The sequence below is a fragment of the Bombus pascuorum genome, chromosome 1, assembly GCF_905332965.1.
Source record: "Bombus pascuorum chromosome 1, iyBomPasc1.1, whole genome shotgun sequence".
Lineage (NCBI taxonomy): Eukaryota > Metazoa > Arthropoda > Insecta > Hymenoptera > Apidae > Bombus > Bombus pascuorum.
The window spans coordinates 33,148,808-33,165,514 of NC_083488.1; the positions used below are offsets into that span (position 1 = coordinate 33,148,808).

The window sequence follows — 16,707 nt, forward strand, 5'->3', positions numbered from 1 at the left end:
CGAGAGTCTACGTTAAACAGGAATCCACCATCGATTCTACGCCCCTCGTTAAGTGTCCCAGGTAACGGGTACGCATTGCGCTGTTCCTTTTTATACCGGTCATTGTTCCAGTGATTTCAAACGCGGAAATGTAGCGATGAAATTTTACGTAATTTTCAGACGTATGTCATATTGAATGGGATATGGCGTGGTAATATTAAAAATGGAGAAATCTCATGATCATCGTTTTATGATCGTTTTGTACGACCAATAAAATTTAAACAATATCTCAAAGAATGTATATTTCTTCTTTTTCGTGTAACATTTCTAATTGCGTAATCGTTCCAGCGCAAAGAAAAGAGGATACTAAGAGGTAAATAATAAATTTTTGTTAGAGTATATGAAAAAGAACCAAGTAAAATTTCGTACATAATATATGCTCGGATATTATATCCAGTATTTTCGATTGTTTTTTAACTTCTCGTATCATTCTCTCACTATACCTGTCAATATTTTTGCCTGATGTACCTTTTAATCAAAGTTACCTGCACATGCTTCAAGTGATCTATATTTATGTAACGTTTTTTATATTTATATTCATAGAGTATCCTAACCAAGCTTAACTAGAAAAAAACACGGAATTCTTCATACATATTTAAATATATACATAGTACAATCAAAAAGCAAAGAATATATAAACCAATTTATAATAATGTTATAGCCAATGATACTGTATAGAGGAAATCTTTAAAATTTCTTCCAAAATTTTCCGCCATTTCTATCATTTTCTGAATCTGTAAATGTGAATGATGAAATTGAAAGAGGCTGTTCAATACAAGTGCGTTACGTCAGTCCCTGACATTCATGAAGTGGCCCTGTAAGAGATTGAAATATGAGAAATTCAGTGATTTCAGGTTGAATATGTCTTATGCGAAATGAATTGCAGCTAATGAAAGTATTAATACCTTTAATATACGATCTTTTCATAGCAGACATAGCGTGAAGTCTGCCTACGAAAGGCAGGAAGCATGTGAAGTATTCTTAATATTAAATTTTAATTGCGAGAAGAGCCAAGAAAAATGTTTCAAGTACAGAATGTAAGGAATTTAGAATGGAGGGTGTACATGATTATTTAATTTCATATAAAGGAATTTCAGGTACACTTCAAATTAGTTGCTCAAATTTGATATTTTTAATCAGCGTTCTATGCTATTTTACCTCCAAACGTTTCCACTGTGCTCTGGTAAACAATTAACTGATTTCTACATAGACCATGACATTCTCTTGTATTACAACGTAGAGTATAGATTACGATCTCATTGCGGTCGATATAGGATATGTATATTGAATTAAAGCAAATGTAATTGTATTTTCACGGACAATTAAGTTCTGAACCTACATCTAAATTAATCCAATCCCTAATAATACTTAATCACTTTGACAGAACGTAAAACCCGCTATAATTCGGAAACTCGAAGTCGACGTTAAAACACACGTTACTCTAAACCATTTTATTATTTTTATCGCGAAATTGACTTCTAAATTATCCTTGCTCGTTACAGAAGCGTTTTCTGCTCGTTCAACTGACAAACGTCAAATGTAACAAAGGTCGCATCGATGAAAAGAATTTCATTCCATCCGCAAAAAAAAAAAAAAAAAGAAGAGGAAATGGCTGAAATTTTACAGCAGAGCAAAATAGCGGGTGCGCTAATTTCTCGTCACACGACTCGATTTTACAGGTCATAAAAAGGCGCGTATAATTCGAACGAATGATACGTCTTCTGATAAAAGTTGATTTACAGTAGTTGTTTAATCCTCGCTGAACGAAGGCTGAATCTCATTGTTGTTACGAGGGTAGAATATTTTATTTTATAGTCTCAATGTTTGCGTAAAGGATCTCTACTTTAATTACGATAAAACAGCTCAAAAGGTTCTTTGCCTGTACGTGATAATTTTTGTTGAAGAAATATAATCGTTAATATAGTTTCATAGAGTAATAATATGCTAATAATACGCCACCGTGCATAAATAATGAAAAATGGAAATAACATTTTCTTTAGTACAATTAGTTGAATCTATAAGCAAGCATTTACCTCTTCACTGTGGAACGTGTCTGACACAACACGGTTCGATGCTCATTCTACTTAAAGTCGCGTCAGTATGCGTTGGACTGTTTCTCTGGTTAGTATATTTTTACTACTGTATTAATTACAATGTGTACAATTTTTAAGGTCCTTTATATAATTAGAAAATTTTAATTATTTAAGAAAAATATATGTTCGACACTAAGTGTTTGTACACTTTGATCAATTTGTAGCAATTGTATGTGAATTTTAACAGTGTTCAGATTAATAATGAACGTTAGAGGTTCAGAAACTTTTAAGCAGTAATATAGTCTCACTTGAGAAAAACTTCTTTATCTTCGCTGAGATAAGTTCGTACTTTCTCGTGTTCCTTTGTAGAACGTTTCGTTTAATTCTTCTTATGTTCGTTTTGCACCAGGGCAAAAGCGCCTTTCCGTTTAAACCGCTCGACACACAGAGCTTCCGGTTACATATTGGCTTAACATCCGACCGGATGCTTGTGCGGGACTTAATGCTTTACGTATCGTATGTCTGCATGATATTTCGCCGTTGTTTATTATGGAAAGTCGTGTTTTTTGTGTATATAAGCGACTGCAAAAGCAGATGTACCTGTTACATGGACTTTGCTTTTTGCTTGTAGGAAAGATACCTTCCGTTTATTGTGAATAGTTTTTTTTTTTTATATAACGTATCTTCCATAAACACGAAAACCATTTTATATTTTTTAGATGAGATCGAAGAATCGTGTATATGTAATTTATAGTTTGTAGAATACACGGAACGATGTGAAAGGAATGGAAGAAAAGAACAAACAACTAAATTCAATTTTTACTTCAATGAATTTCGTATGTTTCCTAGGGAAATTCACGATTTCCTATGATTTTTGTAAATTCTTGTATTTTACGAAGCTCTTCAAGAATTTGTTCTCTTGCAAAATACATGATTTTCTCCGATTTTCACAACCGTACCGTGAAATATCTGAACAAGAGTTTTCTACCATCACGGAATTAAGCAGGACAATGAATAAGGCGAATTGTGATCTATGCAAATATAAATACCATATAATTTATTCTTAAAGGATAAAATTCTAATGATTTGACATATAAAATTTCTGTGATTCCTAAATTAAGAAATTATAATGTGGAAAATATTAGCAATTAAATTAGACGGGTTAACAGATTAAATCGTATTCATAAATCGATCGTGATACTTCGTAGATTTCACTTTGCGGAACTCATTTATAATTCTACATAATCGATTTCCATCGATCGAATGTCTATCTCATAAAACGACCACGATCGCATGGTTAAATCATAGCGGCGGCTAGTGTTTGCAGACGCCGCATCCGAATTCCGGCAATAACTGAGCCGGTAATGGACGATCGGGCGTCTGTCTGAAATTGTTTTACAAATGAGTCAACTGAGCCGGCAATAGATCAATTCGGTCGGCAATTTGCCGGCCACTTTCAAACCTGTCGACAGTAAAAATACACGGAACGCGATTTATGTGTCGCGGATCGGTTTCATTCCGCGGGCGGAACCTCGTTACAACAACGAATCGCCACGTTCGACGACTATTATTTCTCTCCTGCGGTCGTGACAGACGCGTTCAATTGACGTCCCGCAATGTCGAGCTTTCATTCCGCGAATCGAACTTAGCAACCGAATTCGCCTCAACTGGAAACTGTCTACGATTCTGTACGGTATTTGTAATTCCATCGTTCACAAAAGTCGCGCTTCGAAACCCGGCTTCGTGTCGAGACGGGGCTTACAAGTCAAATATCGAGAATTTCATTTAAATGTTACCACCGCTTTATTCTCTTCGATTGGCAAACTTTCGCACGACCTATAGCACCGGAGCTGTCGAACTCTGCGTATTCGTGGAGACTAAAGCGAGAATGAATATCTTTTCTCTAATTATATTTATAAATTCTGAACACGAGAAGTCAAGTAATCCAAACAATCAGTCTTTTATACTTTCTGCAAACTTAAGAGATTTGTCAAGAAAGAAACATTATTGAACCTAAAATAATCCACAGAACGTAGCAGGATTAAATATAAAAAGACCGGGGATCGATTATCATCTTCGACGAATATTAACAATTTTAATAATTGACAAACACAAGAAAGTAAGACCATTTATTTTACTTTTCTGGGAACGGAGCAGATGTTGTTGTTTTACAATCCTTATAAGGGAGACAGTAGGTTTTACAATATCGTAAACGATCAACGAAGACGCGACACGTAGTATGTGGTTCCTTAACATGGTTGAAGATAACTTTACCATTTTTGAGATATTGATCGAATGGCATATCCCAGATCATTGGCCATCCAAAACCTTGGGCTATCTTTGCACAATAACTGTGTCGAAAAGAATTTCATTAGATCGTTGATGGACTTATACATTTAAGAAAAGAATGCAACTTCTTTTCCTTAGTACATAAAAAAACCAGAGTTATTTTCTGTCTAAGATAGTTGCTGATGATAGTACTCAAGTTATTTTATTTTAATACAGCTGGAATGAAACTTTCGTATCTTTTATCGCTTTCCTATAAGACAGCGAATATCGCAAAATACTTTCTTTTTATGGCTGACAAGCTAAATTTCAACCGATCGATTTCCAGATAGTTTTCAACACTTTTACATTCTTACGTCGTTATGAAAGCTTTTGTGCATTACCTGCTATTGCAATCTAGTCTGAACAATCGGTAGCCACAATCGCGTGCCAAGTGCCAGCTTTCTTGGATCAATCTTTTGGCGATTCCTAAACCTTGATACTCGCAACTTACTGCTAAACTGCATTGCTCGAAGATAAGTCTTACGGGAAAACGTTCCCAAACTCTGGGTGCTTCGAGTACGAAGGCGAAAAATTCGATAAGATCGCGAATAGGTCCGTCCTCGCAGCATCTTGCCAATTTACATAACATTTTCAGTTCGTTATGGTCCGTTATACAATTTAAGGCAGCACCAATTATACAGTTTTCTCGATTCTCAGCGATGATCGAGTATCCGGCCTTTACTTGCTCTAGCATCATACGTCTCCAAATAGGTGGGGCCTCTGTACCTCCGAGACCAATGTTGATGACTACCGGTTCGTATTTATAGTATGCTTCGCACATGAAATCTGCTACGTTCTCGTAATCGGGAGGTAGAGCTAAACGAGTTGTGAAAAATGGTTTATCCTGAAAATCCAGTGATTAATTTGTAAGTACACAGGAATTTTCAGAGATATAAGTAGGATCTTTTGTAAATGTTCCAAGTTTTTGTTGGATTTTTAGATCGATGGCGTAAAATGATTGTCTGTTTGAAGAGTTTCATTAAATAGTATAATATTTATTGAGTAATATGTTAAATTACACGTTATGATTTATTGATTTAGACTGTTATCGGGAATGTTGTTTTAGTAAATTCATAATTCATACGTAATACCTTGAATAAAATATTACAGTTGAATTTTGATTATTTGAACGAATCATCACTCATGCGAATGTAGCAATAATTATTTCATATTATGAAGAAACATGTTATTATTTATATGGTCACTACTGTAGATAGGATAAAAAGGAGATAGACAAATCGACCGAATTAACGAATTGTGTATTATAAATAAAATATATATTATTCTTGAGATATGTATAATTTTCCGTGCTGGACTGGGTTAAATGCGTATTAGAGTTACTTGTGTGTGAGTATCAGTGTGTGGATACATGTGTGTAAGCGTCAGAGGGCGTCCTTGCCTTAGTTAGGACAAAAGACGATTGGCAGTGGTTTAGAAGCATCTGGAAGAGAGTCGGTTAGCAGTCGAGTGTAGAGAAAGTGCGGAGACGCGTGCAAGTGTGAATCGAAGAATATGTGAGAAATCCTTCTTCTAATAAATATATTATTATTTTAATATTACACCCCAGTGTATATCCAATGTTCCTTCAACATTATTTCGGCACCAAAGATCCACAATTCTTAACAATTATAAAGTGTGAAATTACGACATATATAATTTGTAATTAATTTTTAGATTAGAATAGTAAGTATACGCATGTAAAATAATATATATATATATATAATTTCTGCTATATGTAACATTGTAATGTAAGTTGAAACATAATATAGAGAACATTATATCAAGAGAACAGGCATATTCCAGTAAAATTAAATGTTTAGAAGCGTATATTGGATTTGTGAACGACATTAATTTAATATTAGAAGCTTTAAAATTGTACGTGTGTATAGGAAAATAGGAGAGATGAATATTTTCTTCAATGAAATACAAGTAGATTATACATACACAAGTAATTTGCACAATGCTTTTTAATTATTAAAGTAAATGTAAGTGTGGACGATGTAATTGTACCTTTATATAGGTTATATACGTAACCATTGCAGATTAAATCTACAACTATAGTAAAAAGTGCACTTACGCTGCATTTTACTCCCAAATTTTTTGCCGTACAATGAAAAGTTGCTCTTCTGCTTCCAATTCGACAGTATTTCGAAACATGTTTGAGGCATTTGCGGATGGAACTACTATACATTTTCAAGAGCGACGCAGCCATTTCATTTCGTTCGGTGCTCCTTTCCGATAAAATAACATTTTCTTTCAATCGCTATGTTACATTTTTTAAATTACATCTAGCTTACTTGCAATCGATTGAAAAGCACATATACGCGGAGGATTTACCTCCTCTTAAGTATAATATTATATCTCGATTCGCTTAATCGTTCGATGTTTCAAACGTCAGCCAAAAAATCTATGTACGTATGTACGTATATTTCGGTTAACGAGATTACGAGACAAACTCACGCAAAAAATAAATTAATGTTATAATAAAATATTATCCCATAAATTAATTCGATAACCGTGAAAGCAACGAGTTGTTTGATCGTCGTCGAAATAAACAGCAAACGCGAATTATCTAGGTGGCGCTCGAAAACACTCGACATCATCATCCCCGAATATGATTTTGTAAAATCGTATTAATCTTGTTCCTCCGACGTGTATGGTGTTTATCATTAATGATCAGGCGGATTAATTTTTTCGTTTTTTTAATTCGATACGATGTCGAGGCTATCGTGTCGCTGAATTATTATTATATATATATAAGAAATTATTAATCATGTTATGTTGCGTTGCGGAATTTCCTCGTATATACGCAACTTCACACACTTGCGAATGATAGTGTGCGAGCTTCGCGATACATGTGACGCGCGAAATACATAAATGTACGAGAAACCGAAGACCCGCGAGCTGCGTTAGATTTTGAAAGAACAGGTAAAACGATAACTCACACACGGCTCTATTCATTCATGACCGTTGTACGAAATGATATGGCAGCCTGCAGACCAGCTGATTTATGTATTACTCGCAGCGCGTTTCACCGCCTCTGATATACGGTTATCTATACGCACGCGCGCTCACACGTACGCATACGTTACGTACATAGATTTATATGGACATACACACGCATACATATACGGGTGTATAGTCGCCTCTGCACATGCCACTTTTGTCTCGGTGTGTTGCGTGTATATGTGTGCGTATACAAGATTGAGAGAATTCGTAACTCTACACTAGCACATCAAGATTTCTGCCGGTCTACAAACGCGTATGCACTTAGGTATCGTAGAGACAAGTGTATAGCTACGATATACATTCAGCGCGAATCATACGCTCGCGCATGAACGTATGTAAGATAGAGGAACGCAAAGGGGTAGCGAAATAGAGGTACAGAAATGGTTAAATGGGTCACCGGATACGAGCTTGTTTCACGTAAGTTACCTACATGTTTCTGATTTTATTAAAGGTGCAAATGGTTGCTTTAGGAATATTCTGCTTTCGTTACAAGGGGCAAATGTTTGGATTTGAATGAAATCCTTTCTGACTTCGACCGGTCCCTTTCTTCAGATAGAGAAGTTTGTGTTAGTCATTCCACAGAATAATATTGAACGTATGAAGTAAGAGAAATTTTGTGTAGATATTTCTTTTAGAGTAACTAGGCAGTTTTATTTTATAAACTTCGTGTTTATTGGCAGATAAGAAAGAATCGTTATTTACATGCCTGATCTTTTGTTTCCATTTCACGTCGAAAATTCTTTTGAAACACTGAAAGCTCTTTTTTCGCTCGAAACGAAAGCAAGTTTAAAACATAAAAAGTTCGAGCATAAAAATACGTATTATGTAATATTCATCAATAGACAGGAAAATATCGTAGTTGTTTTATATCGCGACCTAAACCAAACGCGTTATAAATCTCCAAAAATAACACTTCCAAAAGAAAACAAACCTGCCTATTCAATTTAGAAGCATTCACAGGTACACGGGGTCTGTAGACTACCATATGTTCGGACAAAGAAAATGAGACAATGCTATATGTATATATATATATGTACATATATCTATGTGTAAAAATAGACGTTCTTGCATCAATTATTCTCTTTTATTCTCATTTCATCCGATACACCGAAAGATTACAATTTATCGGCGTAACAATGCCGAGCATCATTAATATCCATTAATCAAGGGCTTCGCTTGCTGACACGTGAAACGAGGGGATCCCGTGCATCATATAAACAAGACTAGCGAAGAAAAAAGGAAACCGAACAATACGTTCCTGATGAAGTAGCGGCAAATGCGAGAGTGTATTTTGGATCTGCAGATTCGCCTGTCGAATCAATGACACTCGAAATGAGGAATTCTGGATCGCTAGGAAGGTTGCTATTCTAATTAAGGTGAAGAGAAATGGACGAAAATACATATTCTACAAATGTAAACGAATTTTCCTTCCATCTTAATATGAGTGTTTTTAAACGTGGAGTATCTTCCTTGTAAAAATTTCCTTCAAGGATGAAGCGTTTTTAATTAAATATGAAACATAAAATCCAGAATGAAGAAGATGAAATCAAATACGTTCACCAACCGTGCATTGTCAGTGAAATTTATGAATAATTGTACAAATATATCAAATTAAAAGAAACATCTCACGATGTGAAATATTTTATAACATCGTATAAAAGATATTCATATATAACATATAAGTCCATCTTTAACATACAAAACAGGTAGCAATTTGTAAAAATTGAAAAAACTTCACAGTAATATCGATCTACAAATTGCATTGTAATTACCCAAATATATCGCAATACCTAAACAATTAATTAGCACATATAATACAATCTCTCTCAATTATCGACTTATCGCATTATAAATATCAATATGTTTGGCGGGTAAACTAACCGCGTAATAAATTAAAGACAGGCATATTCATAAAGCAGCAACGAATCACGACACATTTTCAATTTATTTTAACAAATACGATCCACGCTCTTTCTGTACACGCAAATAGTCTCAGCCTCCGTGAAAAGCGCACGCGAGTTAACGCGCTTTCATTTGACCGAAGTCAAACCTCTCACCGACGTTTCTGGTTGCCTGCTTTGCGGATTCCTGGCAGTTTTTAAAGAATCAACCGTAACTACGCCGAGCCTTGTGACCTTTGGTTTCTCCACCAGCTGCTTGGGAGTTCCCCGATATTTTCCGCTTACGAAGTTCTGATTCGTCGAAGCTGAAATCGCGAGCGTCACCCTTCTTGAATTTGCCTTCGATAGCAACGTATTTCTCTTTATATCTTCCATGTTCCTTCGAATGACCGCCATGATCATCATTATCGTAAAAATCATGATTCTTCTTATACTCGTCTTTGTGATAAACGTTACGATAACCAGCTGCCTTGTGATCCATCTGACTGCTGTCTTTCTTTTTATGTTTGCCACCTTTTTTACTTCCAATCTGTTCTGCCTTTTGACCCGAATCGTTTTCCCTATTCTCATGAACTTTCCTCTTTCCACCAGCTTCGATATATCGTGTCTTCTCTTTTTTCTTCAAACTATCACCTTTATATGCTTTCTCAAACGTAGAGGCCTTCTGATATCCCTTTTCACCAGTTACACTTGCAGATTCTTGGTTTTTAGACACTTGTTGATTACCGGCCTGTTCAAACTTCTTCAAAGATTCAATTTTGGGAACCGTTTGAGAAATTTCAGAGTCTGCGTGTTTCAGTTCCATATGATCGACTCCGGGTGGCTTGACACCTGTGTAGTGAGCCGGCAGTATCTCTGCGTCTGGCTCCAAAGGCATTCGAAACATTCGGAAATTCTTATCCATACGTGGTTCTTTTATGGGGATCAACATCTTCTGAAAGCTCGTTCTATAGGATGGTTCGTCATCGCTTTCTTCGAAAGCTTGTTTCTTCTCAATACTTTTTGATTCGTATCTCTCCCAAACATCATGATGCAATTTATCAGCTCGCGTGATACTGATTATGATCGTCGAGTACACATATATGCAGAATGCTGCATCAATAGTATGCCACTCTCCGAAGATTCTCATTTCCTTGGTGGAATGACCAAAACTTATTTTCGCTCCAAAAGTTAATCGATTCCAATTTTGAATTTTGAATTTTTTATTTTGAATCTTGAATTTTGAATTTTGAATTTTGATTTTTGAATTTTGAATTTTGAATTCAAATTATATACATGTTAGCATTTTAACATTCTAGTTGTTCTTCCAAAACTTGAGATTTCAATTTAAATTATATACATGTTGGATAGATAACAGTATTCTCGTTGTTCTGGATCGTTTCGCTGGATGCTGTTCGGGACACGCCAGCTCACGGAAACACTTTCGGTTCTACTGTAATCGCGACGAAATCAGCCGAGCTCTTTTATATGTCATGCGGTCCGCTCGAGCGATCGACACGATCGCCTCTCGCTCAGGATGGCTACAGAAGCTGTGCATCGAAAGGAATAGGCTCTGTGGAAGTTTTGACGATTTTATGAAATTATTGCGTGACCTCGGGCTTCTTTTGTTACAATCGAGCGTGCAAGGTCCTGTGCTTAATCTAGCGTTCGATGCTCCTTTATAACTAGAGAGAAACTATGCCAGCCTTGGCTAGGTAATAGGCGTGGTGGGATTAGAGAAACGATAGGTATTTCGGCACTTTCCTTTGCGTCCTTTACATAAGAATTGCGGTTTCTTCTCTGAGAAAGTGCAGTGTCTTTGAGAATTTACGGAGTTTAATTTTGTAAATGGTCGAGTTTACACAAGAGTAGATTTTAGGTTAGTGGGATAAAATGATTATTCGAAGAACTCTGTTAAATAGTAGGATGTTTAGTAATTAATAAGTAAGATTGTACACACGATCGTTTATGGATTTACACATTTATTGAAGATTTTAGTGTAATACATGTAAATTAAATTTAAGTTATCTATACTATTTTAAATATAAAAATAAAACTGTACTTAAAAATGACAAAATGATAGAACTAGAAAATAATTTATACTGGAATAGAAGACTCAATAGTAAAGTATCAACTTTCATAGCAAATATCTAATACTACTACCAACACTTCGTGTGAATTTGTAACACTGCGAGAATTTCATTGCATAACACCGATGTTTCTTATAATTCAACTTTTACGAGGCGTAAGCTTCCATTAGACTCATCGTGTTTTGCACATTGGTAAATTCTATTCTGCTGCGTTGTTAAAAATTGTTTTTTAAAATTCCTCGTCCGATCCTACGGAACCAATCAAGCAGCAACATCGAGCTGCAAATAATTGCCGTTCGAATCGCCTCTGGCTTCCTTTTCACGCTGTCAAACGTGTTCGCGTGTAATAGAACGTCACGCGAATGATCCTACCACTATCATAAAGTCGTCCATTTCAAATTACATCCAAATGTCAGAATTTCGCATTTACCATTCGGTTTCATGCCTGCACATGCTGCTTTTCTAAAGACAACAAATTGCGTAAATTTCTTATTGTCGATTTGGGTATTACGCGATGAAAATATATAATATTTCGCTTAAATTAAACTTAGTATAATTCGACTATAGCCTCGCAGATTCTTAAAAGTATCGCGTTACCCATCGCTAAATTAACAGTTTAAAATTTATCTACTACCCCCTTTCGTTTTTACTATCTTACTTCCAATCGAGGCTAACCATGAAATTATAATTCTCTTATATTCTATTTGTAAATCTCTGTACGTTTCTACACGTTGCTAAATATCAACATGTCTGCATAAATCATTTATACTTGTCATATAATATAAATAGTATTTCATATATAGTATTTCATAGAAATAGTAAGTTGAGAATAAAAGAGTTAAGGAGAAGTTAAATATCTTGCGACATTAAAATCCGATAGAATCCTCGATGACGATGATCAAAGGTATCCCAAAGGGGACAAGCGATCGGTCAATGGTCATGCCAGTGTCATATCGATGCATTACGCAAATCACCCATGCTTCCCTAGAACGCACGGCGGACAGGCCAGGTAGCCGTCAATAACACTGTGTACTTGAATTATCGAGCTCGACCGTGGAATACTCTCGGTTCCACTCTACGATCCCTTATTCACCCAACGAATCACGTGTATATATAAGGCGAAGTCGCCGATTCATAGACATACCAGTGTGTATTCCGGTTCACTGGCAATAACACTAACCAGAGATCAATCAGGCGAACGTTTAATTTCTTAAAGCAACTCGCTCGTCGTACGTTACTCAACTAATATTGGTATTAGATTATTTCGTTTAAATTTGCCGACTATACCAATTCCTGTACATCCGTGCTACCATAAAATGTTATCGAGAGCACTAGTGTGCGTGTTTCTTCTAACTTGCCAGAGCGACGCTGCTCCAACGGCGAACGAGCGTATGACGTTGACGAAGATGATGGCGGAGGATCTCGACGGGACGGCCAGTGGCTACGTGTACAATCAGCAACAGGGTATTCCGGTTTACTACGTGCAGTACAGCAATCACGGAAGTGGACGGTACTACCATGCACCGGACGTCGTGCAGTACGTTGCTACACCTGTTGCACACAGTGTTCCTGAAACGAAGCTTTTGCACCCCTATGTAAGCGCCGAGGATGTTCTGCGCTCCAACCACCAAGGAACTGTCAATTACGGTAACGAGCAATCGCTGGATCACTCAGTGGCCCCTACCAAGCCTCTGCTACGCGTCCCGTATTACGTTGATGGAAAGGTCGTCGAGAACGAGGGGAATAATAAAGAAGAAACACAGCAGAAGAGTGGCGACGAGGATCATGGTAATGAGAAAAGTATGGAGGATGATAGCGACGAGGAAGGAGGAGAGGAAGAGACTGATCATTGGGATGATATCGATGAAGAGATTCACGATGGATATCACGGTGGATCGGTGAAAATGTTCGACCATGGTGATGGTTACGATCATGAGGCAATCGGTGGATCTAAGGGTGATGAAGGTTTTTTGGAGGAAGGAAAGGGAGAGGAACACGCGAACGAAGAGTATTCGAAGGAAGTGGTGAAGGGAGAAAAGGGATATAAGAAGGGGAAAGAGTTTAGTAAAGCGGAATCTGGTAGCGACGATAGTGCACACGAGGAAGGTTTGTTGTTTTTTGAAGGTTTGTTGTATACGATGATCATGCGAAATTATGTTCGTAGATATTATGGTTCGATATTACTGTCAAATTCTTTCCTCTAATACCTGGACTTTTGTAATATGTCCATTATTTTAATACGAGTGTGGAGTAACAATTTTTAGTTGTTTACCATAATAACTTACTTCTTTTAGATTTTTTAACAACGAGTATGAGATCTTTCAACATTATTCGACTGCTTGGTCGTTAATGGGTCAAGAAGAAAAAATGAAATTTTAGTAGCAAGTGCAAATGCTTCTATTTGCAAATTGTAGTATACTTGACTCATAATCAATACTCTCGTAAGTGAGGTGTATCTGCATTCGCATAATCGCTGTTAAATGTTCAGGGTACCATAAGAACGGAGGCAAACACAAAAAGGGACACGTGGTCGAAGATGAAAAACATGGTTCCCGCAAGGAGACAGAGAAAGGCAAAGAAGGCAGTAGTTACGGGCATTCGTCCTATCATAAGAAGGGGCAGAAAACTAATGGTTTCCACAATATCTATCACAAAGACGAATACAAGAAGGAGACGGACTTTTACGACGATGATCATAAGAAGGGTGATTTCGAGGAGTACGAGGAATTCGACAAAGGTTACAAGGCCGACGAGGGAGATTTTAAGAAAGGCGAACATCATTCTTCTGGACGCGATTATCAAGATCATGGAGAGAAAGGAAGTTTCGATAAGGGACACTATGACAACCAGGATCAAGGTCAACAGGTCGAAGAAGGCGAAAAATCGCATTATTCAAACCACGAGGATTATAATGTCGAAGAGGATTCGAAATCGGATAGAATACACAAGTTCCATAAAGGAGATGATTGATCGATATCGTATCATTTACTGTATCAGTGATATTATAAGCCGTGTTATTGTTTTCTTTATATCGTAAACTACGTTCTATAATAAAAAAGAAAAAAAAAATAGAACATAACTAGTGTGATTCTTTCTAATGTTAATTTTTATGTCAAAAGTGTTTTATCTAGATATGTCTAAAAATGTCTAAAATATTTAGCACTTAACTACAAAAGTAGATCAGGAATAATTTGAAATGCGGAATTTAAATTGTTACGATAAAAATACTGTTACTTAATCGAATGATGTAACTGGAAAATGTAAATTTAGAAAGTGTTATTGACCTAATTTTTTAAGGGCTGCTAGTGTAGCGTAACGTGTCTAATGCAAAAACTTAAAGTATTGGGAAACTTACTACAAATCGATAGATTCGAGTCTGTGAAATACCACAGAAGTATTGCTAAACAAAAGTTTTGACATAACCGCTGAATCCTAAACTGTTTCACTCTGCTATCCAAATAAAGGAAGATTTTTATAAATAAACTTATCGTATCTCGGTAGAATTTGTGGTAGAACAAAATTAATAATTATTTAAGAACTCTTTTAAGTAGTTATAATTTTAAAAAGTAATTGATGTTAACTCAAGTAAATTACAATTGTAATAAATATCATAAAGGATCCAAGTATTTTAATGTTTACCCTACAATATATGGAATTGATTATATTTTTCATAGAAACAAAACCACATGATCACGACAGCTAACTCTACTTAAACAACAAACAATCTTACAAGGAAGAAAATAGTTCATTTCAAACCAAATAACTTTGTTTTAGAAATTATATTTATTTCGATCAGATACAAAGATCAACATAACACGGTGTTCAACAAACATAACAATTAATAAGAACGATGCTTAATGCCCTTTCTTGAATCCCCACGACTTGTGATCATCGTGTCCTCCTTTCTTGCCATGATGAGAGTGATGACTATGATGCTCATCGTGCCCACCTTCGCTCTTATGTCCTTTATCATCGTGATGATGGTGTCCCTTCTCATAATGTCCTTTCTTTCCATAATGATCCTCGTGATCTCCGTGATCATGATGTCCCTTCTTAAAGTGTCCACCCTTTTTGTGACCATGTTCGTGGTAATGACCACCATGATCTTCATGGTGTCCAGAATCATGGTGTTCATCGAAGAATTCTTTGTCCTTCTTAAATTCGTCTAATTTATGAACTTCGTGATGTCCCTTCGTCTTGTGTCCTTTTCCATAGTGACCTTCTTCGTGGAATTTGTGTCCTTTCTCCCCCTTTTCTCCTTTGTGGTGTTCAGAATAATAACCATCGTCATGATGATGACTCTTCTTGTGGCCTTCGCCCTCGTCGTAATGACCACTGTGATGATCTTTGTCATGATGTCCCTTTTCCCCTTTCTCCTGATGGTGCGACGACTTGTAACCTTTCTCGCCCTTATCACCGTGATTGCTGTGATGATCAGAATGATGCTCTCCACCACCACCCTCTTCGTGATGATGATGATGATGGGAGGCTGCCGCAGCTAGATCATCCTCTTCTTTGTAGATCTCTCGCGCAACGATCGAGCTCAACTGACAGACGATACAAGCAAACAATAGACAAATCGCTAGGCGAGACTTCATAGCGGTGCTGATCGGTCGGAATTCGATCGATACAATCGATACGTTCGACTCCGACGCTGCGCTCGGTATGATTAATCCGGCAACCACGCTCGGATTATATATCGAACGGGGAATAATCGATATTAAGGAAGCAGCGGTTCCGTCGCTGGCTCTTTACCGTGTTGCGAAAGTAACGTCTCCTTAACCCGTTCAGTTGGCAATTCATCGATTTCGATCGAATCGGCGCCGTCAAACGAGACCGTTATGCAACTAGATTGCTAGTCCAAACTGTTGGTAAGATATAGACACATGTAAACAATACTTTTTTCTCGTCCACGTTTTTTCCAAGTTATTATGCAGACAATGTGTCCTTTCGTAATGGTGGGCTGATTTTCGGTACTTTCTATTTTTTAATAAATTTAGATTTTTCACCATGATCTAGAATTTTAGTTATATCAGAGAACTCTGTATTATGCATTTGTTTTTTTATTAGTGATTTTTCATTTTTACAATTACTCTTAGGGAGGTTAAAAAAATTTTTATTTCGGATTTAGTTGTGTACATGTAATATAAGTATAAAATTTTAGATTTACTAATGCGAATATGTAGGAGTACAAATGTTGTTCAGCAATCGCAAAACGATTAGTTATATAAGAGAACTCTGTATTATGCATTTGTTTTTGTATTAGTGATTTTTCATTTTTACAATTACTCTTAGGGAGGTTAAACAAATTTTTATTTTAGATTTAGT

General features: G+C 36.4%; 4 protein-coding genes across 4 annotated transcripts; 1 reads left to right on the forward strand and 3 right to left on the reverse strand.

The window, feature by feature from the left end:
• Positions 1-3,966: 3,966 nt before the first annotated feature.
• Positions 3,967-7,174, reverse strand: LOC132916082 (uncharacterized). Its single transcript, XM_060975851.1, has 3 exons — positions 6,478-7,174; positions 4,742-5,244; positions 3,967-4,423 (listed from the first exon to the last, which is right to left on the reverse strand). The coding sequence occupies exons 1-3, from the start codon at positions 6,610-6,612 to the stop codon at positions 4,207-4,209; spliced, it is 855 nt and encodes a 284-aa protein (XP_060831834.1). The 5' UTR covers positions 6,613-7,174; the 3' UTR covers positions 3,967-4,206.
• A 1,826-nt stretch (positions 7,175-9,000) lies between these two features.
• LOC132916083 (uncharacterized) lies at positions 9,001-10,463 on the reverse strand. Its single transcript, XM_060975852.1, has one exon. The coding sequence runs from the start codon at positions 10,437-10,439 to the stop codon at positions 9,516-9,518; it is 924 nt and encodes a 307-aa protein (XP_060831835.1). The 5' UTR covers positions 10,440-10,463; the 3' UTR covers positions 9,001-9,515.
• Positions 10,464-12,494: 2,031 nt separating this feature from the next.
• Positions 12,495-14,997, forward strand: LOC132911436 (sarcoplasmic reticulum histidine-rich calcium-binding protein-like). The gene is made up of 2 exons (XM_060968049.1): positions 12,495-13,485; positions 13,868-14,997. Exons 1-2 carry the CDS (start codon positions 12,696-12,698, stop codon positions 14,347-14,349), a joined length of 1,272 nt encoding a protein of 423 aa, XP_060824032.1. The 5' UTR covers positions 12,495-12,695; the 3' UTR covers positions 14,350-14,997.
• A 146-nt stretch (positions 14,998-15,143) lies between these two features.
• LOC132911446 (histidine-rich glycoprotein-like) lies at positions 15,144-16,040 on the reverse strand. Its single transcript, XM_060968060.1, has one exon. The coding sequence runs from the start codon at positions 15,975-15,977 to the stop codon at positions 15,234-15,236; it is 744 nt and encodes a 247-aa protein (XP_060824043.1). The 5' UTR covers positions 15,978-16,040; the 3' UTR covers positions 15,144-15,233.
• Between the last annotated feature and the right edge of the window lie 667 nt (positions 16,041-16,707).

What these genes read in the sequence shown, in the direction of transcription:
- LOC132916082 (XM_060975851.1), bottom strand. Translation starts at nt 6,612, where the DNA reads ATGGCTGCGTCGCTCTTGAAAATGTATAGTAGTTCCATCCGCAAATGC. An exon ending in ATTTGGGAGTAAAATGCAGC is followed by an intron (nt 5,245 to 6,477) that starts GTAAGTGCACTT and finishes CTGGATTTTCAG; the next exon opens with GATAAACCATTTTTCACAAC. An exon ending in AGACTAGATTGCAATAGCAG is followed by an intron (nt 4,424 to 4,741) that starts GTAATGCACAAA and finishes TTTTCGACACAG; the next exon opens with TTATTGTGCAAAGATAGCCC.
- LOC132916083 (XM_060975852.1), bottom strand. Translation starts at nt 10,439, where the DNA reads ATGAGAATCTTCGGAGAGTGGCATACTATTGATGCAGCATTCTGCATA.
- LOC132911436 (XM_060968049.1), top strand. Translation starts at nt 12,696, where the DNA reads ATGTTATCGAGAGCACTAGTGTGCGTGTTTCTTCTAACTTGCCAGAGC. An exon ending in CGATAGTGCACACGAGGAAG is followed by an intron (nt 13,486 to 13,867) that starts GTTTGTTGTTTT and finishes TTAAATGTTCAG; the next exon opens with GGTACCATAAGAACGGAGGC.
- LOC132911446 (XM_060968060.1), bottom strand. Translation starts at nt 15,977, where the DNA reads ATGAAGTCTCGCCTAGCGATTTGTCTATTGTTTGCTTGTATCGTCTGT.